The sequence below is a fragment of the Melozone crissalis genome, unplaced genomic scaffold (genome assembly GCF_028551555.1).
Source record: "Melozone crissalis strain CALT ecotype California unplaced genomic scaffold, PUWL_Pcris_2 ptg000029l_1, whole genome shotgun sequence".
Lineage (NCBI taxonomy): Eukaryota > Metazoa > Chordata > Aves > Passeriformes > Passerellidae > Melozone > Melozone crissalis.
In genome coordinates, this window is record NW_026535807.1 from 3,359,909 (window position 1) to 3,383,478 (window position 23,570).

Here is a 23,570-nt window from a genome sequence, read left to right on the forward strand (position 1 = left end):
AGGAAGTTTTGTCCACTTGTTAACAAGTGACACATTTTGATGTACCTGAAGGCCTCTAATTTATGTCTGTTTCAAAGTGGCAATTAATTAACCTTCTCTTCCCACCCAGGGAAACAAAGCATGTAAATCACTTCCCTTGCTCAATAATTAAACAGCAGCTATTGATAAAATGACATTTATGTAACAGCACAGCCGTGTGCTATCCTGCCTCATACCTCAGGCAAAAATGAGGATGTGTTTTCTAGTAACAGAGAACAATTCTGCCATCCCAGCCTTGGCTCAGATTCCCTTTGCCTTGCACAGGAGGTGCAGCCCTGTCCTCACAGTGGGAAGGCTGCAGGGCTGTGCCAATGCTGACCTCAGGAAATTAGCATCTGAACAGTGGCATTGGCTCAGGAACCTCTCAGCAGAACCATTGTTGAACTAAAAGCACATCTATAAATATAAAAACGTGAGAAAAACTGTCCTTGTAAAAGGTATTTCACTGCAACGTATCTGGAGTTAATAGAAGGAGGAGATTTCAACAGGGGGGATGCCAAATGCCTTGCACAGCTCCAGCAGAGAGAAGCCAATGTAGATCCAACCCCTTACACACTCACAGCACTGGAAAATTGCATGGAAAGCCATCTCCTAGTGAGGTAGAGCAAATCCTTCACAAGCCTAAAAAGATATGAGGGTTTTCCTGTTGTTTTTTTTTTCTTTTCTCCTTGTTGAGAACATCACTGCTCACAAATCATCACTGATTTATTTGGTTTTTTCTACTTAATATGTAGCTACCAACAGAGAGAGATTTGAAAGCAGACTCAGGAAGACACTTGGGTCCCACCAACCCTACACCCCCCAAGATCCTACTGCCTGATTTTACCCTTTTATCTCCAAGGTAGCACTCCAACCTTTTTCATGGCTCTGAGGAGTCTGATCTCCAGCTACACCCACATATTTGCTGTACTCACATCTCCTAAGCTGTCATGGGATGTTCCTCAGTGATTCCACCTGATGTTTAGGGCTCCTCGGTGGAGTTCTGCTGCTTCCATTTGGGGCCAGATACAGCATATTAGATTTTTTTCATTCCTCTTTTCGTTAATTCCTGTTTATTTTTCTGACCATTTACTTCTTGGGTAGAGGAATTAATGAGAGCTCCATGATCAAAATGAGAGTTTAAGACATTGTTTCCTTTTCTTTGTTTGCTGGGTCACCCATTTGGATTTGTGCCATGGCTTCCCCTGTTCTGCCTTTGGGCATCATCTCTCTTTTTCTCAATCACAAATATACATCACTTCCACCTTCACTGACCATGGCAGCATTTTCCCCTCCATTATCTCAGTTTGACCATGGAATGCTGGTGGCACTCTCAGCTTCAGAACTTCTTGATTTGCTGTTGATGTCCTCTCTGTCAGAGCCTGAGCTGGGGCACTGCAAAAGCAAAACACCCCTGGCTCCAGTGAGCATCAAATCAAGCTCAAGTGACTTTTTTATTTCCATTCCAAGTATTAAAACTTCCAGGAGACACAGGATTATGCCATCTTTATCTGTAGATTTCTTGCTGCCTCTATAGATTTCTTGGTCCTCTCTCCAGCCTATTTCAGTGCAGAAGAATATGCAGTACATACTACAAAATAAAATACTGTAGATGCTATTTTCTTTTATAATCATTGCATAGCTTCTATTAAAAAAAAATCAGTTCAAGCCTGCCTTCCTTATTCACTGTGTGGTGTTAATACAGAGTATTTGTGTCCTGCCTCCTGCAGGGGCTAAATCCACTCTCTGGCTGCACCACAAATTTCACCCAAGTCAAATCAGCTCCATTTCACTCCAGTCACTGCATTTTATCTACAGCTTGCTCCATATTCAGTATATTTCCAATGCTAAGAAGGTCCAAAAGCTAAGCATTTCACCCTTCCAGACAAGTTAATTTATCCATCCTTTGTGCCATGAAAGATCCCATTGTCTCTGTCACATGGCATGTTCCTCAGAAATTATACATATTTGTCGTTTTTGGCAGACTTCTGAAGCGTTCATGTGCATGGATTTTAATTTTTTTCTGTGTCATTTCAGATGTAACTGTTTATAAGGAAAAAAATTGCTGTGCACAATTCAGCAGCATTAGGAATAAAGTCTAGGAATATAAAGCCCTTTTTTTTAAAACAAAGCAAATCCATACAGATTTATTAATTTATTTATTTTATTATGTATTTATTGGCTTTTAACCACGGGAAATAATTATTTCTCAATTGTGACAAATTTTCCATATAGAAACTAAGTGTTACTATCACCTATTTGCTAGACTCAGGATTAGCCACAAGTACTGACTCAACACAGACACCCATTGAGATCATCCCAATATATTTCTCTTATGCATCATTTGTGTGCTGCTAAAAATAAAATACCAATACCTGCTACTTTTTCCAGACTAAAAAGCAATTTATCTCTGTTATGCATAAGCAGACTGGGGAATTACTGCTTTTTATTATCCAAATATTTAGCACTGCCATCCTTATTTCCCTGTAATGGAAAATGATATTGGTGTGCTGAGATGGGAAATGCTTTAAAAAAAGTAATTACAGACTATTCACTGCTCAGTATTTACCACATATTATGGCACTTGCTGCAGGTTTTTTAGGAACCAGATTCAGAAATGTAATTCCCTGCTGTAAAGCACTTTTGAGTGTATTTTTGTGTCTCTGTGTGTTCTTTCATCATTTGTTGAAATGATAACCATGTGTCATAGATCAGCATCAGCACAGGGGCCAAGGCTGCTGCTCGGAGCAGGAACCTGCAGGGCTGAAAGGATTCCACTCAGCTGGGCTTTAGGAATCACCTCCTGTAAGGGATCCACAGGCTGACCCCAAAACCATTCATCATGTGGACAGCTACTGTCCAGAGCATTGTTTGCCTGACAATTGTGGGTGCTGCCACAGCTCACAGAAATATTAACTTTTAAAGACAAAATCCCCAACCATATCTTTGGGGTGGGTTAAGAAGCCCATGATAACAGCAGAACAGTGACTTATGCTTCCATTCCACTGCAATCATTGCCATCCTGTCAAACCCATCCTTTAAAATTGTACACACATCAAATACAGTTCTGTAGAGTTATCAATTGTAGAGTGATCAATTGTAGAGTTATCAGTTTACCCACTGGAAGCTCAATGCCAGAAAGTCTCAAACCTTTTCTACACAAGGTCCGTGTGCAGCAGGATAGGGTTTAGATTAAAATTTAGCTGCCTCATAAACCCCAGTTCTAAAATCTGGTCCCATTTCCTTTTTCTTGGCTATGCACCTTTTCTTTTTCGTGGCATTATCAGCTTGCAGACAACACAGTCAGGAAACTACTTGGACATAATTCCTGTAGTAACAATTTATGGCACAGTGCAGCTACTGCTGCCTGTTCCCTGCATGACATCAAGCTGTCCTTGAAGTTATGATTATTTATGTAACAATTGCATAGGAGAGCACAAAGAGGATGCCAGTCCACGGATTTGCAGAAATAAAAGTGTCCTAAGGAACCTAAATTAAAATGCAGGCCTGTACTAAACTGTCTGTAATCCAGGTTCACGACAGCATTTGGGAATGAACTGGAAATCCTTTGCAGAATTTTACCAGGTTTTACTATGAAGATAGAGAAAGGATCTTCATAAATTCCTGCTCAAGAGTTATTCTGAGCACATTTCTGAAAAACATTATACACTGCAATTTAGATTCTTTTGTTTTGATTGCTTGTTGTGTTTTGTTGTACCAAAAAAAAAAAAAATTAGGATGCACACAGTAAAATGTGCAACGTTTAATTTGCAGCAAATAATAAAACTCAAACCATAATCAGCATTTCCTTTTTCCAGAGAAAACATTAGGCTGAACCTAATTTTACAGCTGTACAAACTGTTTTAAAGTAATCTGCTCAATTGGGCGAGTTAATGATATTTAATTTGACCAGGCCAAACTTTGCACGCTGTGCATTACTGGGAGCAATGGTGTGCAGTGTGAGTGTTGGTGTGATGTAAATGTCATGCTAACACCTTCCCCTCTCAGCTGGCTTCACAAAAATCCGGTGTCATCACCTCCCTAAGGCAAACCCAAGGTGACAGCAGGAAAAAGTGTTATTTGCACACGGTAATTCAGCAGGAATTTGGCCTTTTCAATCTATTCTGCACTCAAGTTAACCCTCTTTATATCAGGCAGCTTTTTGCCCTGGGCAATATGTTAAGTGTGGGCTAAATTCAGTTATTGTGCTGAGTAATGTTCTCATTCAGATGCCCCACTTTAATGTGACTAAATGTGGATTATAGTGAGTATTTATTGCTGTGTGTGAATTCTCTGCTCAGCCCCCAGTTCTGTGGCCTGGCATGTCTCCTGTTATTTCTATCCACTTCTCTAAAATTGAGTTTTTTATTGCAGTGACTGACTACTACCATCATGTTTCATCTGAAAAATTGTTTATCAGACACAAACACATAGTTTTGTAGTTTTGGTTTTGTTCAGCAAAAAGGCAAAGAGTCTAAAAAGCAAACCAAAACCAGAAAAACTCCAGGACAATCAATAACTTGTTGTGTCTGAACAAGGACTGAGGGATTTCTAATCTGCAAGAAACAAATGGGGTGCTGGGTTGTACTTCACCTCAAAGAGCAAGCCCAGTAAAATCTATCAAAATAAAAGGCAGAGCAGAGGATTTGTAAAATTACTGTAGTGAAAGGGGAAAATGAGAGATGCACAAGATTGTGGGGATGGGCATTGGCTGCTCACACCTTGGTGATGCCTAAAGAGGCTGACCTAGAACAGAGGGCAGAGTTAAAAGAATAAAGTAGGGATTTATTTAAAGGCCTTCAAAGGATTCAGCTTGGGCACTACAAGACCCTGACCGTGGTTCTGCCCAAGACGGAGGATGTGTCATGAGTTTTTATACTTCTATAAGTTTTGGTCCGTTTCCATATTGGGGTAATTTTCCAATTCCAGCTCCAGGTGATGCAGTCCCACCCTCTCAGTTTGCTCTCCTCCATTCCCTGTTTGCATTTTTGGGGCTGAGGCTGCAGTGGTGTCCTTGGTTCTGGGGCTGGAAAAGGATTGTTCTGTGGGACTGAGGAGAGGAAAAGGATTGTTCTGTGGGATTGACTGTGAGGAGAACTTGCTGACATTTTATATGAAATTCGGAGCTCCAATGCAGTACAGAACCTGGAAAATATGAAAGTTAAACCTTGAGGCCTCACTGGCATGGCTGGGAGCTGAGCCTGTGTCCCTGACAGCTTTGCTGTTTCTCCCCACAGGTCAATGGGAAGGATTTATCCAAAGCCACCCACGAGCAGGCCGTGGAGGCCTTCAAGACAGCCAAGGAGCCCATCGTGGTGCAGGTGCTGAGGAGGGCCCCCCGTGCCAAGGCCCACGAGCCCCAGCTGGTGGATGTGGGCACCCAGACCGACATCACCTTCGAGCACATCATGGCCCTCAGCAAGATGGGCTCGCCCAGCCCGCCCGTCCCCGGCCTGGACCCCTACCTGCTGCCCGAAGAGTAAGTGATGCTCTCTGAGCCTCAGAAATCCTTGTGGAGCAATAATCCATATTGTTCCTTAATTATCAAACTGAGGTACCAGTCGTTGGTTTTTCTGGGTCTGGATTGAAGGCACTTGAGATGGTATTTCATGTTTGGACTCAAGTGTTTATTATTTCTTATCAGTAAAACAGTCTCACTGCTGTGAGTTTGGCAGCTTTTCATTAGAAGGCACAAAATGGCCAACAATCTCTTGGTACAAGGTCTTTTAAGACTAAACTATCCAATTAAGAACTGACACCGGGATTATTTTCTCTTTTAACCCAATAACTGATCCCACAGAGCTGCAATTGGGACTTTTATGCCCAATTACAAAATGCTGCCCAAACCCATGGAGAAGAAGGAAGAAGAAGCATGAAGGAGAAACCCAGGACAACACCCTGTGCCCTCAATCTTGCTTCCATCCACAACACACTAAAAACCCCAAAACCTCAATTTCTCACCAAGTGACACACCTGCACTGTTCTCTATAATCTATTTCACACTTTTGTGGGTTCTAGTTTATCTTGAAACTTTTTTCTCCATGAATGAGGGTCAAAATCAGTGTTTCCCTGGGGGTCAGGGCACCCCAGAGCAGACACAGAAATATTCCCAGTGCTCTGGGTTTCCACACTTGTGTTCCATAGTGGTGTGTTATGAGTTCACAACCTCACCTCACTCTCTGGTAAACAAGTTCTCCCAGAAGCAGCCAGGATTCATCCACCACTGAGCCATAACTCACAGCATTTTCATTTTTCCTACACATTAGCAGGACATTACTCACATGAGTAATGCCACTGAGTCACAACATGGCCTCATAAAGCTCATTTTTTTTTTTGCTGGCATTTGATGGATAAAGTTATTGCATTTGGTAATTCCTCTCACTGCCTCTTTGGGTTGCTTATGTTTTAACTTTATTTTTTATGGCTGCCATAAATTGTGTAATGCTAAGAGCTGCTGCATTCTGTTCCAGTGTATTAATTACTTTATTATAACCCTGCAGCGCTGTTACTCGAATAAGTTATTTTCTGGGACTAAAATTACTTACCAGTGTTGTCATGGATGTTTTAGAATCAAATTTTAATTATTGTTAATGGTAATTTGATGCTTTTGTACTTACAAATACAAATGACAATTATCTCCTGGCGCACACACCCCCCGCCCTCACATGCTGTTGGAGAGGAAAACAGCTCCCCAAGGAGCCCCTGCAGATTGCCTGTCATCCTGCCATGCATCTCCACAGGGAGCAGGGAATGGAAAGGATTCTGACCCTCTCAGTTGCTGTGTGTGAGAGGCTGATCTGGTCCAGCTGCAGCAATTCCTGGTTTTTGAGGTTTTGAGGTGATGCTGCACGCAGTGAGAGCAGGGCTGGTGTGCACCCACCCTCCCAGGGCACCTCCCCAGGCATCCCTGCCTGCCCTCCTGGGAATTGGGGTCTGGCTATGAACGGGCACTGATCCTGCACTGCCCCTGAGTGACTTTCAGAGCACAGAGACCTTCCCACATGAGCCAGTGTGACCGTGTTCACAGGGGTTTTCAGAGGGTAGAGACGAGGATCTGACTCCATGTTTCAGAAGGATGATTTGTTATTTTATCATATATATTACATTAAAACTATACTAAAAGAATAGAAGAAAAGGTTTCTCAGAAGGCTGGCTAAGAATAGAATAGAAAGGAATGAATGCCAAAGGTTTGTGGCTCGGACAGAGAGTCTGAGCCAGCTGACTGTGATTGGCCATTAATTAGAAACAACCACATGAGACCAATCACAGATGCACCTGTTGCATTCCACACCAGCAGACAATCATTGTTTACATTTTGTCCCTGAGGCTTCTCAGCTTCTCAGGAGGAAAACAAATCTTAAGGAAAAGATTTTCATAAAAAGATGTCTGTGACAAGCCAGGACCATTCCATGGCAGTGCCTGTTCCTCTCATGCCTCTCTCTGCTGGTACTCAAAGGAGATATTCCAGCACGGCCACCTATTCCCAGCCCACTCAAAATTCAAGCACAGCAGCACAGTTTAGTGGAAATACTTGCCAAAAGGCTGGAGCTTTGAGCTTGCAGTGAGCAAACGGCAGGGCTTGGAGCCTGTGGGGAGGACATGATTGTTCCTCGACACTGCACCTCCCAGCTTCATCTGCAGTAGGGGCTTTTAGTACCAGTTGTACTTAGAAAATGGCAAAGATTCATTCCTGATGAATCATTTAGGAAAAAACTCTTCCCTGTGAGGGTGCTGAGATCCTGGCACAGGTTGCCCAAAGAAGTTTTGGCAGCTCCATCCCTGGAAGTGTCCAAGAGAGGTTGGAGCAACCTGGTCTAGTGGAAGGTGTCCCTCCCCATGGCAGTGCCGGAATGAGATTTTCCTTAAGAAAAGATTTGCCTTCCACCCCAAACTGTCCCATGATTTTATCATTCTGTGATTTAGGTTGCAACGTGCCTGCATTATTCCACCTTAGCCCTATCAGCTCCATATTGTTCCTTAATTATTAATCCCAGCTGCTGGGTCAGCAGTGCCCTTCCCATGCCAGGGCCACACTGAGCTCTCTGGCTGTGCTCTCACCCAGCACGTGAAAGCAAGATCATTTTTTCCTGGTGTTTCCTCTCACTTCTCCCAATTCCATTCAGATTAATCTCGCCTGCCTCTAACAACTTGACTATGCTGGCCAATTAGCAGATGCTGTTACATAAATAGCCTCAGACGTGTATCTAGTTAGCAGAGAATTACAGGGAGTTTACTTTCACTGCAGATAGAACAATCCAGCACAGAAAACAGTGATCACAAGAGCATTACACTGCTCACAACTTCCAAAGTAAAGGCAGTGTAAGTGTGGGAGAGCTCAAGCAGTAAAAAGCAGCAGGCTGTCCTCCTGCAATACATGGAATTTTCATTTAAAACACTTACTGGGGTAAGTGGTGTAGCTTACAGAATTAACCACATGCAGCTCCTCGGTGTGGGGGTCACTCCATCATCTCCCCTACAAGCTTGGAATGCATTAACAAGTTCCACTAAAGTCCTGAGTGCTGTCCTAAAAAATACCTTTTTTTTTTTCCAGCCATCCATCCGTGCATGAATACTACGACCCCAATGACTACATGGGAGGAATTCATCAAGAAATGGACCGGGATGAGTTGGAATTAGAGGTACTTCATCTGAGTAACTCTTTCATTTCCATATGCACCTCAAGGTCTTTGAATTGCATAAAGTGGAAAGACTTTCCAAAGCAGATATTTGTGATAACATTGTTCACTGGTTGCTGATACCTTTATCACCCCATTGAACTGTGAGCCAGGCACTGATGATCTTCAGCTAACATAAATAATGAAGTCATTGATTCCTTTAATTAAATTCTGTTTAAGTGTGCTGATTTAGGTTTTCTGAAAATCTGAAGGGCTCTGCTGAGTGGCAGGACCTGTTCCACATAACCACAGTAAAAATGTGTGAGTTTCCCTTAAATATTTCCTGGCTGAGAAACAGATGTTCTTGATCATATAATTTTGAAGTATGTTAAGTTTACAAGACAAGGCCAGGATAGATTTGCCACTCTATTAAGCTGTTCCTCCCTTTTTCATTACTTAAGTGACATATGTATACATATGAAATTACAGATAATAAAAGTTGAACCAGTCATGAAGGTATGCAAGCCCTTTTCCCTGACAAATCTTTGAAAACCACTTTTGGTTTTAGTGCTTGCATATCCCATCAGAAGTTCATCTTCAGTTTTCTTGTTCCTTATTTTAATAGCCTGCTCCCAACCATTCAATGTATAGCACATAAATTATGGAGTTCTGCAAGATACTTTAGCAGTACTGACCCAGTGAAGTGGTTTTAATTATTTGTAATAAATAGCAGCAAAGTATCCCAACAGTTCTAAATACAGCCAGCAATGTCTGAGCCAGCTGATCCATCCAAGACTGTCAGTAAGAGAATATTTTATACCCTTAGCTGGCTTGCACTTCTGATTTCTTAGATCCTGGTCCTGCTAACACCTGTTTGTCACAGCAAGCAGTGCTGAAGCTCTGGTGAAACCAGTGCAGATTTATCAACAGCCTCAGTGGGAGCAGAGTTCAGCCATTCCATGAGCACCAGGTTGTTTCCTTCTATAAAAGTGTTTGCAGGATCAAGGACTAAAACCCCATAAAAAGTTTGCAAGCTGTTCTCAAATTCTGCGGATCTGGTAGCAATTCATGTCTGTATACAGATGTAAATCAAAGGCAGGATAAAATCAAAGTGCCAGTAAAACAAATGCTACTTAGCAGACTTCAAGGCCTTACTTTTCAAACAAGGCCCTTTTTTTCTCTCTTAAATAAAAACAAATACAATCTAGATTTCAGTCTCATAGGAAAATGTAGAACAAATCAGTGTTTTCTACTACTATCTTTCCAAAATCTACTTTTTAGGAAATCTAATATTGTGGATAAATTCTAGTGCTTCTATTAGAAGGTCAACCAGTTGAGCTGAAAACAGTTTAAACACACTCACTCCAGTAGCCAAACCTTAATATGCCTTAAACCACAACATTAATAATTGTGACATTGATATAGTACTTGATGGCAAAAGGTGATCAGCTCGGTAACACAGGCAGATGAACATTAGGAAAGTCTCTGTAGCCTAATAGTATTTCTTAAAAACCACTAAAGATTCCTGTTCAAATTGTAAAGACTGTGATCAATGGTAAGGTCAAAGTGCTAACAGGGACTCAACTGGCTGGTTGCTTTTTTGTTTGCCTTTTGATAGATATGTTTTAAAAGACCACAAAGGCACTGTTTCATTGACTGCAGCAGGAATGTCGAAAGTAAGAAAGCCATCAAGTCAGCCTTCTGGGTTTCTGTGTCTATAAAATGTGCTTTGAATTTAAATCAGAAGCTCCTCATCTAAACTTTTATGGTCTATAACTGACTGGTTAGTGATTTGTAACAAGCAAACAAGACAAAAAAGGTGAAATAGCCAAGTTCGCAACCAACCTCCAATGTAAATATCCATAGGAAGGAATTTATGCTGGCAGTATTGCTGAGGTGCCAAAATTGTATTCTCGGTTTTATCTCAACATTTATCTTAAAATTGATGACTCAGAGGTAACTGCCATATATTCCCTGCTACAAAAACAAATAAATACCATTTCTTTTCTTTTGAAGTTTCTGTGCCACAAGTAAAGAGGAACTAAATCGTGAACTCCTATTTTATTATAAATTAAAAGTACATCCATTCTTCACAGAGGCCCAGCTAGAAGTCATTTCAGGCTCATAAAGGAAGAATAATGTCACTCCAGGATTCCCCAGCAGTGTTATGCATTAATATGTTTATTCAAACAAGTCTGTCCAGCTGTCAGACACAGCCCAAGCCAGGTCTCTCTCAATGGAACTTTCTCACATTACAAAGGAGAACATTCTACATCAAAAAGGGGCCTGTTCCCTCCCATTTCACTTTCTGTCTTCACCCTCCCCAATATGCAACTTGTGTGTAGGTCTTTCTTTCCAAGAAAAGAACTGAACTCAGCTGAATGGTTAGCTGAAAGTCAGTGAAGCTTGCAGATGAAAATTACATGAAATGTTTGCTACTGCTGAGACATTTCCCTCTGATACTCTCAGTCTTGGACAGGAATGAAGCATTCTTGTCAAGACTGAAGGAGGACACCAAAATCGTTCAAAGAGCTTTTGGCCCACCCAGTGCACAGCTCCCAGTGTTCCCAGCATGATCAGCCAAAGATGGACACACTGGGCACAAAATAAGTGCTTCAAGACCTGAAATTAATACTCCACTGCTTTTAGGAAACCATGAGTAAAAGCTGAGTACCAGGGTTTCAAGCTTTCCCCTTTGCTGTACTTTTTGAAACTTTTCTTTCACTTCTCCAATAATCTGTTTGCAAGGGGGGTGAGAGGCGACTCTGAACATGAGAACTGGGAGGCTCCATCACAGGCACTCTGCAATTTTTATTCCATCCTGGTTTACAAAGCGTTTCAAAGCATCTTTTATGTGAATATATTTCTTCTCTATGAAAACTCGTGCTCTGCAGGGAGCTGCACAGATCAGGAGCTTCTCAAGGCATTGCTGTGTCTGGGAGGGAATACAAAGAGCTGCAGCCTGAGCAGGCCTGCTTCAGGCAGTGATTGAATATGGAAAGGTTTGCAAAGCTTCACAGCTGTACTTTCTAACACAAATATTTGTGTGTTCTCTGTTTGGAACAAACGCAGAAGTGGTAAAACATTTCATCTGGCTCACAAGGCAGCACTGAGAACTTGTCCTGCCTCAGCTCTCTGGAGGTTTTCGGCCTGGCCCCAGCACCTCGTGCTGTGTGAGAAAGGTCTGAGTCGTGGAGCTCTGCCCATCTGCCTGGCACAGAGCCTGGCATCCTCCAAGTTATCTCACTGAGCCATCCCAAAGCTCCTTTCATCAGGGTGAGAAACACTTCCCTGCAGCCTTCCCCAGCACCACTGGGGATTAAAGCTGCTCCAGCCTCTGTGCTCTGGCAGAGAATCCCCATCACAGAGCTGGGCTGCCACAGAAACCCACAGGTAGAGTCCTGCTTCTCTAGAGCAGAGGATTTTGGAAGGAAAATCTGGCTTATAGCCTTTTCTCCCTTGAAAAGGGAAAAGGGGGGATTCTTTTCCATTTACCTGTGTTGAAAGCCACTTTGATATGAAAACACAAACATAAAGATTATTTTCTTAGGTTCAGGAAAGCATGAAGAAGATTTTCCTTCCTGCTCTAGTAGGGTCAGTTGCCAAAAAGCAGCAAGAGGGCCTTATGCAGTATAAAAAGAAATAGTTATTTATGTTTATTTATTTCCCTAACTTTGTTTTCTTCGTGAAACCTAGCAAAAGGAAGCACAAAAAGGGGACCCTGCTGGTCAGGTATGGCAGAGGTCAGCACAGAAAATAAAAAAAATCCACCACATTTTACAGGGAGAGGCAGAAGGACAGAGCACTTACCATGTAAGCTGTGGGTGAGGCTTTCTGAGTGACTGAACTGTTCTTACCCACTGCTGTCATTTCACATCTCTACTGCTCATTTCTGTCTTGTTAGAGAAAGGACTCTGATTTTTATAAATCTGCAGGCAGGCCATAATTCTAAATCAGCAGTACAATAATTCAATAATCCTCTGCAAATGAAGGATCTTCTGAGCTTATAGAGGTTAATTTACTATTATCACTTGCTCCTAATTCATTATGATGAGTGGTTGCAGGTATAATGTCACAGGGCATGTTCATTTCTTCTTGTCTTGCTGTAAATGCCAGATGGATTTCAGCAACCAGCTCTGTGAGCCCTCCTTGGCTCCGCATTTGATGAGAAGCCAATAATCTTTCAGACACTTCTCTTGCACAGACTATTTTGAAAGAGCATCCAAATCCTCCTTTGAACATCTCTCAAAATGTCACTTTTACACCTGATCTGAAGCAGCAGATTTGAATTATCTGCGAGTGTAAAAACTGTCATGGATGGAATTTTCACATTTATCCCATTGACCCAGGCCAGCATTCCCCCTCTCTGCCTGCCAGCTGCTTTCTGTGCCTGCAGAGCAGCTGTGGGATAACCCCAGAGTGCCCCTTGCACTGCCCAGGAGTGCAGCCCTGAGACAAAACTCTGAGAAATGGCAGCTCCTGTGGCATTGCAGACACAGGGACTCACACTTTCAAACTCCTCCAGGCCCACATTAATTTTCCTCTGTTTAATTAATTCCTGGTACAATTAATCAGGCTGCCATAGTACCTGTGCTTGCAGGTGCCAGTTTTCTGTTTTCCCCTTTCATGTATCTCTGCATTACACAGACTTGCCTCTGAATATGGAAAATAACCTTTGCTTTGAAGACTCTGGTGTTGATTCTTCAACTCCAACTGGAATTGCACACTTTTATCTCTCAAATATTTCAAACCTTTATGATTATATTAAAACTTCACTGATGCAAAGACCCACAGAAAGCAGCTGTTCCTATGTTTAAGTTCATAAAATTATCATATTTGGGTAGCATCAAATCCACTTTCTCTCTTCCTACCAAGGACTAGAGGGATTGTACTCAGGAGTAGGTCTGTCAACTAATTACTCATAAAAATTCAAGTTCTAAATACCTGCTCTATAAATTTTTTCTGCTCTAGCTTTTCTTGCTGCTTTATTTCTGTGTGTTTTTAAACAACAGATAGCTCTTTTTCTTTCAAAATATATAGTAAAAATATAAATATATTTATATATGTGTGTATAAATATTTTATATGTGTTTATATTTATATAAAATATATATTTCAAAATATATATTATTTCATTCACCAGATTATTTATTACCTTCCAGTATATACATCTCCAATGGTAAAATTTAGATATAAACCTCTGCTTTATTTTTAATGATTATAGGCTTATGTTGGAAAATCACCCATTGTTAGTAAAAACATGTGGCAAGTAAGAATGAAAATAACAGCTTGCTCCCTCTTTTCCTTCCATTCTAAGTGTTTGTAGTAAGTCAGGATCTATTTAATCAATGGCCAAAGTCACCATATAGGTCTGTTTGGTTTTGTGGTGGGGTTTTAGCCTTATATATTTGTTTATATTTATAAATATTTATATAATATAGTATATGTTTTATATATATATATATATATATGATTTTTTTTTTTCAATGCCAGTATGGCAAGCAGTAGAATGAGCCCCACTGGAAATTTCTTGCCACGTTTTCAAATCAGTATAAAAGTATTCCTGAAGATAATGAAACTTTTTTGTTAAAGTGTGCAGGGAATATGGGAATTGTTCTGGGCCTGAAATAGGCTCAATCCACAAATTCCCACCTCACTCCAGTTCACTCCAAGGGTAAATGCAGGATAAACCCATTGACTGCCTGGCCTTTCTGGAGGATCAGCTGAGATCAGAACAGAATCCACTTTGTCTCATCTCTCCTCTGAAGAATCTCCATCTCCTCTCTAGAAAGCTCCAAAGCTTTAGAAATGAGAAGAAAACCCCACTATTAAAGCATTGTGTTCAAACCTTTAAGTAACAAAAGAGGGGGGAAAAAAAGCACAGCAGTTCACCATGGATACTATTGATTGAAACCACTTAAATACCAGCTGAAATGTCACTGACATTTACAGCTACGCTTCTTTAGGGGGGAAAAAAAAAGAAATTACACATGTTGACAAGTAAATAACACGAGATTGCTGATCTTGGCAGCTGTCAGCCAGACACACCAATAAATTATTCATATCAGCTTGTTTTATTGTCTTGCCCCTTCCAAATGGCACGGCAACAGAGATGCCAGGAAGAAGGAGCTGCGTTGTCAGGAGTTTTCCTCTGGAATGGCAGGTCCAGCACAAACAGAGGGACAGCTCTGGGGTCCCTTTGTGTCCCTTTGCTGCTCCCACTTTTCCCTTTCAGCACAGCCCAGACCTGCCTGGCCTGGGGATGGGCAGGACCTTGCCCAGCCTCGCTCACTCCCCTCACCTGAGGAGGTAAAAACACAATTCCAGGTGTTTCCACACCTCTGTCTGTGCAGCAAACCCTTCCTGCCCAGGCAGCATCCTCAGGACCAGCCCAGCAGCCACAATCAGTTGGTTAAACACCTTAAACCGCCAGGATATCCCTCAGAGGGAAAAAGGCAGGACTGAAAAACGCCACAGGGATGGTCACCAAGCCAGGAACATCCCCCAGCCTGGGGCTATCTCCATGGATTTTACAGCCCTTCCTACCAACCAGTGTCAAACACAGAACAAAAAATAACCCTCAGGAATTCCTCGTGGAAATAAAAAGCATAGAGGAAGAACATACATTTTTAAGATGGGTTAAATGTCTCTGAGATTAACAAGTCCACCGTGACCTGCTGAAAGCAAACACTTGCAAGATACTGAAATGCTTATTATGTTTCTATTACCAATACCAAATGCTTTGCTGACAATATATTGATCTTCAGTCACACTTTTGAGGAATTTATTAGATGACTTCATGAAAATTATACAATTTAAAGTAATAGAGTATTAGGTTTTTTTCTGAAAAGCCAGAGAATTACCCTGCTTATGAGGAAATATGTATCAGCTGTGACAAATATTGAAATCATACTTTATAAGTATTTTAGCCTTTGAAGTCTTAGCACGACATGAAATATAGGTAATTTTTCTTCCTTAAGATCAATAAAAGGTCTATTTTCAAAATGACTTCCTATTGATTGAAGGGTCAAAAATGTCCCAGGTATTGATTGTCTGCATATAATCACATTTTGCTCAGTAAGTTAACCTCGTCTACAAGTGAAATCAAAAGACATCCACTATATCACTTAAGCAAAATATTTTCATTGCATTTGAAAAATTGCTTCCATCAGTCACCAGTGTCTCACTGACAATATATTTTCCTTTTTTTTTTTTTTTTTAACCTCAGGAAGTGGATTTACACAGAGTGAACAGCCAGGACAAGCTTGGCCTCACTGTCTGTTACAGAACAGATGATGAAGATGACATGGGTATTTATGTGAGTGAGGTAAGATTGAGCTGCCTTCCATAAGATATCATTTGTCTTTCCAGCTGCATTGTTGGGCAGTTAAGACATTTATCCTCTGTTTGTACCATGTTGGATCAACAGCCAAAATGCAGTAATTGGAAGAAATCTAATTATTTTCCTTTTCTCCAAACTGAGTGCAGTCCTGCTCCCACTGAAGTCAAATTTCATTATATTAACAATGTTCTATTTCAAATGATGCCTTCAGAGTATTTTCATGTATTCCCCCTTTAATTTTTATTCTTGATTATTCCTTAAACAATATAAATTGTATAAAACCCCACACACTTCTATTTGCAAACATCTGGGGCCCATTTCTCTCTCCTTGTCCCTTTCCATGAAAAAAGTAGCATTTTATACAGGAACATTTTTTCACCGTGCAGAGCCATTTCAAATTAATTGCACCAATTTGGGGAAAGAAACCCATAATTAAATCTAAACCCTTCCATTGAAATTCACCACGCAGGAAATAAGGAGAAGTGAATAGTGAGCTCCCAAACCTGCAGAGCACTGAGAATTCTCTTATTTTGCAGATTGATCCCAACAGCATCGCGGCGAAGGACGGGCGGCTGCGGGAAGGGGATCGCATCATCCAGGTACCTGTGGGAAGTGCTCCAGGTGTCCTAAACCCCAGAATTCCAGTGTCCTAAACACCAGAACTCCAGTGTCGTAAACCCCAGAATTCGAGTGTCTAAATGCCAGAATTCCAGTGTCCTAAACCCCAGAACTCCACTTCCTGCCTTCCTCCTTGGGAAGTGCTCCAGGTGTCTTAAACCCCAGAATTCCAGTGTCCTAAACCCCAGAATTCCAAGTGTCCTAAACCCCAGAACTCCAGTGTCCTAAACCCCAGAACTTCAATGTCCTAAACCGTAGAACTCCACTTCCTGCCTTCCTCCTTGGGAAGTGCTCCAAGTGTCCTAAACCCCAAAATTCCAGTGTCCTAAGCCCCAGAACTCCATTTCCTGCCCTCCTAACAAGGCTCTGCATGCAGGGGGGTGGAACACCATCACATGTCCAAACCACCACACTGCCCAGCATTCTCTGCCCAAGGCTGGGGATGTGTGTGTGGATCCATCCAGCCAAGCATTCCATGGAGCTGGGCAGAGCAGCACCCAGGGGTCCCTGTGGAAACCCTTCATGGTGGTGTTTTTTCTCTAAAGATCAATGGCATCGAGGTGCAGAACCGAGAGGAAGCTGTGGCTCTTCTCTCCAGTGAGGAGAGCAAGAATATCTCCTTACTTGTGGCAAGACCAGAAATTCAGGTACGGTAGCAACAAAAAACCCTCACCTGAGTCTTAATTAAAACAGTTGCTGTTTTGTAGAAGGCAATTCTTTCAAATTGTTTAACCCGTTTAAATCTACCAGATCTACCTAAAACCATATTCTACACTTTGACTGCACATATATATATAGTCTAAAATGATGGAATTCAGCAGTCATGATACTTACATATATATTTTATATTAAAATTCAATTTCTAAGACACTGGTGATTTATTTGTGCTGCAATGCTATTACAAACATCAGTGCAAGGTATTATGAATGGGTTTGAGCCACAGTTTTGAAGAACATGCTGAACTCTAATTCCTATAACTATTGATTATTCATTCATTAAAACACCTATTATTTAGCTCTTCATACACAGTCTCTCAAAGTACTTGAATACTGTCAAGAAGCCTCCTGAGCTGCAATAAAAGGTTGAAGCAGATCCCTTTGTAGAGCAGGGATTAGCACAACAAAGGTGTAGAACAAACAGCCGGGAGCAGCATTGTTTGATCTGTCTCTGCTCCTGGTGCTGGGAGAGCAGCCCTTGCCAGTGCACCTGGACAGATCATCACTGTCCTCTTAGCCTGGATGTTTCTGATCTTTCCCATGGGGATAATTGGGAATGGGAGTAAAAATGGGAGTAAAAATCTGGCTACAGACCCCAGCCAGATTTTCCTTCTGGACTCTGATGCTGCCTCACAAGAGGCGTGTCCGAGCTTTCGGCTCTGGAGTGTTTTTATACAATTTAATCAAGTTGTGCACAAACCAAAACTACCCCAACTCTTGCAAGTATTTCCACGGATCAAAAGACTGAGTTTTTTCATATGTAGAGGGCTGCTGAAGATAAAACCCTGCTCTTGGAGATGGAGGCAGCTGTGGCAGGAGGTAGCACAGTCGATGCCCACACTTAGCACAAGGACAGGCTCCTTCCCAAGACAGGCAGCCCTGTCACAGAAAGGAATCTCCTGAGATTTCCCAACCACTGTCCACAAAGACAAGCAGTAATTTATGTCAGTCTTCATTCTTTTGGCAATGATTGGTTTGTTTTTTCCCTCCCTTTTCACACAGCTGGATGAAGGATGGATGGATGATGACAGAAATGATTTTCTGGATGACTTGCACATGGACATGTTAGAGGAACAGCACCACCAGGCAATGCAATTTACTGCCAGCATGCTTCAGCAGGTACTGCCCTTCTGGTGTGCAGGGCTGTCAAACTTCCCACTGCACTCAATATTCAATATTGAGCTTGGCTGAATACACTTGGTGTCTCAAGTGACACCGAGATCAAGGCAAAAGGACTTTCTGTAAAATCAAGATATTACATGGCTGTCCACAGCGAGATGTTTTAAAATAGTACCTTTTGTGCTTTGCCCCTTACAACAACAAGACCACAATTCATGGAAATCCCTTAACACTGTGGTCACTGAGAGGAATACTGGGTGTGTGGTGGGTAGGGCAGGCAGAGAGCTGATTTACAGAATCTCCTATTTGATGTGTATGCACAGACTGGAAACGGCCTCCCAAAACCTGGAATCCAAAATGGACAACTCAGGCAAATGACTGAAGTAAGATCTATACAAGGGGAAAAGGCAAAGAAAAAGTTTTTACATTACAAATTTTATACAGGGCCATTACAAATTTTATGCAGGGCTTATGTTCTCCATTATTTTGCTATGATTAAAGCAGTTTCTCAGTTTTTGCCTAGACTTTTTTTCCTAAAGTTTTCTAGAACTCTGCATCCTCTGTGCCATCCCCATGTTGTGAGGAGTCATGCTCTCACTCAGGCACTACAGGAAAAGTAGATATCGTTGTGCACCTAAGCGGGAGCAGAAACATTTGAAAATGTGACTTCTACCACTGTTGCTGTATAGATGAAACTCAGTCCTCAGGTTCTTCTGAAAAGGACGTCCACAGCAGGCTGAGGGCTTGGTCACCTTTTCTCTGAGTTCTCAATAATACTCTTTCCATACAGAACACACAAAGTGTAAAAAATGACGGATTAGGAGAACTATTTAAAATAAACACCTTGAAGTGTTTCACGTGCTTGTAGTAATTTTTCTTTGTGTCCTGCTGTTTCTGTTAGAAGAAGCACGAGGAGGACGGAGGCACCACAGACACAGCCACGATTTTGTCCAACCAGCACGAGAAGGACAGCGGCGTGGGGCGCACGGACGACAGCACGCGCAACGACGAGAGCTCCGAGCAGGAGAACAATGGGGACGATCACACCACCTCCTCCAACACCTTGGGGAGCCAGAAGAAGCTGACCTACAGCCACGACACGCTGGGGAGCGGGGACATGCAGTTCAGCAACGAGTCGTTCATCTCAGCTGACTGCACCGACGTCGACTTCCTCGGCATCCCCGTGGACGAGTGCGAGCGGTTCCGGGAGCTGCTGGAGCTCAAGTGCCAGGTGAAGTCTGCCAACCCCTACAGCCTGTACTACCATAACAGCACCCTGGAGATGAGCAAAAGCGACCAAGAGAGCGTGGACAGAGAGCTGGAGATGCTCAACGAGGAGCTGCGCAACATCGAGCTGGAGTGCCTGAACATCGTGCGGGCCCACAAGATGCAGCAGCTGAAGGAGCAGTACCGGGAGCCCTGGATGCTGCACAACAGCGGCTTCAGAAACTACAACACCAGCATTGACGTGCGCAGGCACGAGCTCTCGGACATCACCGAGCTGCCTGAGAAGTCTGACAAGGACAGCTCCAGTGCCTACAACACGGGCGAGAGCTGCCGGAGCACGCCGCTGACGCTGGAGATCTCCCCCGACAATTCCCTGCGCAGAACCGCCGAAGGCGTCGGCTGCCAAGGCAACGAGGGGGCAGTGGCCTATAATGTCTCCCCAAAGAATTTGTTTGCTGGCTCAGAGAGCCACGAATCCAGCGCTGGGAAGTGCCACGCCTCCGCTAAAGAGCCTGACCCTGGCAAGCAGCTGGAGAGCAAGGAGAGGAAAGGCAGCGACGGCAGCAAAAGCCCCACTCACGGCCAGAAGCCCTACATGACCCCCTACCACCACTCTCCCTACAAACACGCTCACATCCCTGCCCACGCCCAGCACTACCAGAGCTACATGCAGCTGATCCAGCAGAAATCCGCCGTGGAGTACGCCCAGAGCCAGATGAGCCTGGTGAGTATGTGCAAGGACTTGGCCTCGGGGCAGAGCGAGCCCAGGATGGAGTGGAAGGTCAAGGTCAGGAGCGACGGGACGCGCTACATCACCAAGAGGCCGGTGAGGGACAGGCTGCTGAGGGAACGGGCCATAAAGATCAAGGAGGAGCGCAGTGGGATGACCACGGATGACGATGCCATCAGTGAGATGAAGATGGGCCGGTACTGGAGCAAGGAGGAGAGGAAGCAGCACCTGGTGAAAGCCAAGGAGCAGAGGAGGCGGCGGGAGTTCATGATGCAGAGCAGGTTAGAGTGCTTGAAGGAGCAGCAAGGTGCAGAGGAGAAGAAGGAGATGAACATCATTGAACTGAGCCACAAAAAAATGATGAAGAAGAGAAATAAAAAAATATTTGACAATTGGATGACGATCCAAGAACTGCTAACCCACGGAACAAAGTCACCGGACGGCACGCGGGTGTACAATTCCTTCCTGTCAGTGACTACTGTATAATCCATCCCCAGGGCTAAATTATGTACATAAAACACTACCAGTGGGGTAGGAATCCATGCCTCGTTCAATGTGGCAAGATTTTTGTATATAAGATACAGTCACTGAGTTTATGGTTCAAATACTGAACTCTACAGCCGTGGGTGCCAGGATCTCCATTCTGCAGTGGGGAGGAAGCTTGCCCGTCTCCTTCAAAGGCAATATTAGCAGTGCTTTTTGGAGTACTGATTGTACTTTTTTACTTGTTACCTTTTACATGAAGTGTTTAAATATCAGAAATGTATTAACCATACTTACACAGGTAATTTGCTTAAACTATATTCATATTAAAAGGTACCCGTGCTTTTCTTTACCTAAAAAAAAAAAAAGCAAGAAACCCACAAGAGCAACTGCACATATGTATTTTTGTTTGTGAAACCATATTTTGTGATATTATTTTGCTGTTGTTCACTTCTACACAGAGTGCTGTTTATCAATACTTAGCTCAAGGTTTAAACTCAGAATTAGAATCATTCTCTTGTAATATTTAACATTTATCAAACAGCAGTTTTTAGAGTTATGCTCAACATTTAAACATTTTTCTCTTTAAGGTTTCTGAAAGAAATATAGAGGTTTCATCTGAAAAGCCTGAGGCAAAGTACACTATTATGCAGCTTTAAAGGACTTTAAAGCATGTTTGCAAATGTTGCAACCTATTGAAGAAACGTGCATGTACAGCTAATTTGTTTATATAAGACAGTTTGTGGAATTTGAAAAGCCCATGGTAGTAACTGTTTGCTTTATAGATTTGAATGTATTGAATTATAAAAGCAGTTTCATGAAATCATCATTAGCTACAAACGTTAACAAGTAAAATGAAGTAAAATAAATTATTGTTTTATATTTCAAACTACTTTAAATTCTTTTTATTCCCTTCTGGTTTCACCACCTAGAATATAATTTTATCGAGTGTAGCTCCCATGCTGCAGAAATGCCTGGACAGCCACTGGAGCCAAACCTGAGGGAATATTTGGCATCCTGACTTTGGGGGGGAATTTGGATTGGGGTTTTCTTGAGGGAAGACACAAGGGAGAAGCACAAGGAATATCAAGAATAAAATCAGGCAATGCCTATCTTCAGCTGACAAGCTATTTAAGGTGACTTGTAAGAAAGAAATAGAACTTCTGCTCTCCTGCTTTGCTTTTGTTTGTGGTTTCTTTGTGGTGTATAAACCCCACCAACAGCCTTCAGTGAGGGTTTGCATTAAAACCAGACAATATATAAATTAAAGCATATAAAAGCTAAAGCAAATAAATATACAATTAAAGGAGATGGTGAAAAAACAACAGAGATGTCAATGAGGTATGACATTCCTTTCTGTGTTTTCTATTTCTGATTAAGAATTCAGATATAAATTGGAATATTCTGCTAGATTAAGTGATGGGGAATCATTATGAATAGTTCACAGATTCTCCATCCCCTCTCTCTTTTTCCTTGAAAACTTGCCCCCAAACCTTCTGAGTTTTTCTTCTGGACTTTTCTGTCTTAACTTAAATGAGCAAAAATTGCAGTCTTAGTGATAGAAGTGCAAAGCTGGAAGGGGAGAGATTAGCAGCTTCTTGTGCCTATTTTGTCTGTCAATGAGAAGCAAAGAGCAGATTTGTCCAGGTTTTTTTCTGCTCCCTCTGTGGACTAGCACTGAATTCCATGAAATGTGCCTGCCACACTCCACAGTGAACTTCTGTATATCTGTATACCTGGAAATGCCCCTCCAGCCCGTGTAATCTGGCACTCTTGTCAATTATCCTCAGCAAATTTCTCTTCAGGCTGTATTTTCCTTGGGGATAAAGAGCCAGTCCTGCTGCAGTCTGTGGCAGGTTTCTCTTTTGACTTTGTTGGAGCTGGGGTTTCACCTGGCATCACCAGTGTTACCATCACCAGTGGCACAGTGAGGAAAACACCAGATTTTCACAAACACCAGATTTTCACACTCTGCTGTCAGGGTAGGACATTTGCCATCTCTAAATCTCATCCTGAATTCATCTCCTGTTCATCCCAGCTGCAGGTGTGAGAGCCACAGCAAAATACTGCCCTCCTCAAGGCCTCACACTCAGGTGTGCAGAGCTGTGATTAGTGGAATAACAATCTTAAACCAGGTGTGGAAAGACAGCTAAGCCACCTTTATTCTGCCTGGAAATATTAGAGTAATATTTGAAATGTTCTAATGAGGAATAATTATGATGAAGCTGCTCCTCATAGAAACAAACTCCTTTGGAATAACCTCACATGCAGTGGTTCCTGTGGGCACCAGGGACATCAATGCTGAGCATTTTGTGCATTGGGTAGCAGCAGGAATGTGTTTGGGAATTCAGTGTGATATGCAGGAATTGCAGCAAAGCATCCACAGTATAAAATTTACATTCATTAATGTGGAAATAAAATTATTGGCCAAGAATTACTCTCACACCTTTGGTTTTTTCCCTGCTACACACTTGTTATTTTAGACAGTTAAAAATCACCTCTCTCCTTTGGCACTAGGATTTATTAATTAGCATCAGTTCACAGAATCCATCAGTTATCCTGGAAATCTGAACAAAAGCTTTGCAAACTGCAGATTTTCCTTTTCCTTTTGCAGTTGTCATCCCACTTCTCATTGCCCTATCAAAGTACTTAATGAGGTGTTGAAAAGGGAGATTTGGGCTCTTTTTATTGCTTGCAAGGAAA

General features: G+C 42.3%; 1 protein-coding gene across 1 annotated transcript in view; it reads left to right on the forward strand.

Annotated features, from left to right (window-relative positions):
• PDZRN3 (PDZ domain containing ring finger 3) overlaps nt 1-21,721 on the forward strand; it is a 131,187-nt gene extending 109,466 nt beyond the window's left edge. The window contains exons 4-10 of the mRNA XM_054280882.1: nt 5,256-5,497; nt 8,570-8,657; nt 15,861-15,959; nt 16,511-16,573; nt 17,138-17,239; nt 18,311-18,427; nt 19,329-21,721. Coding sequence (XP_054136857.1) covers nt 5,256-5,497; nt 8,570-8,657; nt 15,861-15,959; nt 16,511-16,573; nt 17,138-17,239; nt 18,311-18,427; nt 19,329-20,870 — 2,253 coding nt within the window. The 3' untranslated portion in view covers nt 20,871-21,721. The remainder of the gene's footprint in view (nt 1-5,255; nt 5,498-8,569; nt 8,658-15,860; nt 15,960-16,510; nt 16,574-17,137; nt 17,240-18,310; nt 18,428-19,328) is intronic.
• Nucleotides 21,722-23,570: the final 1,849 nt, after the last annotated feature.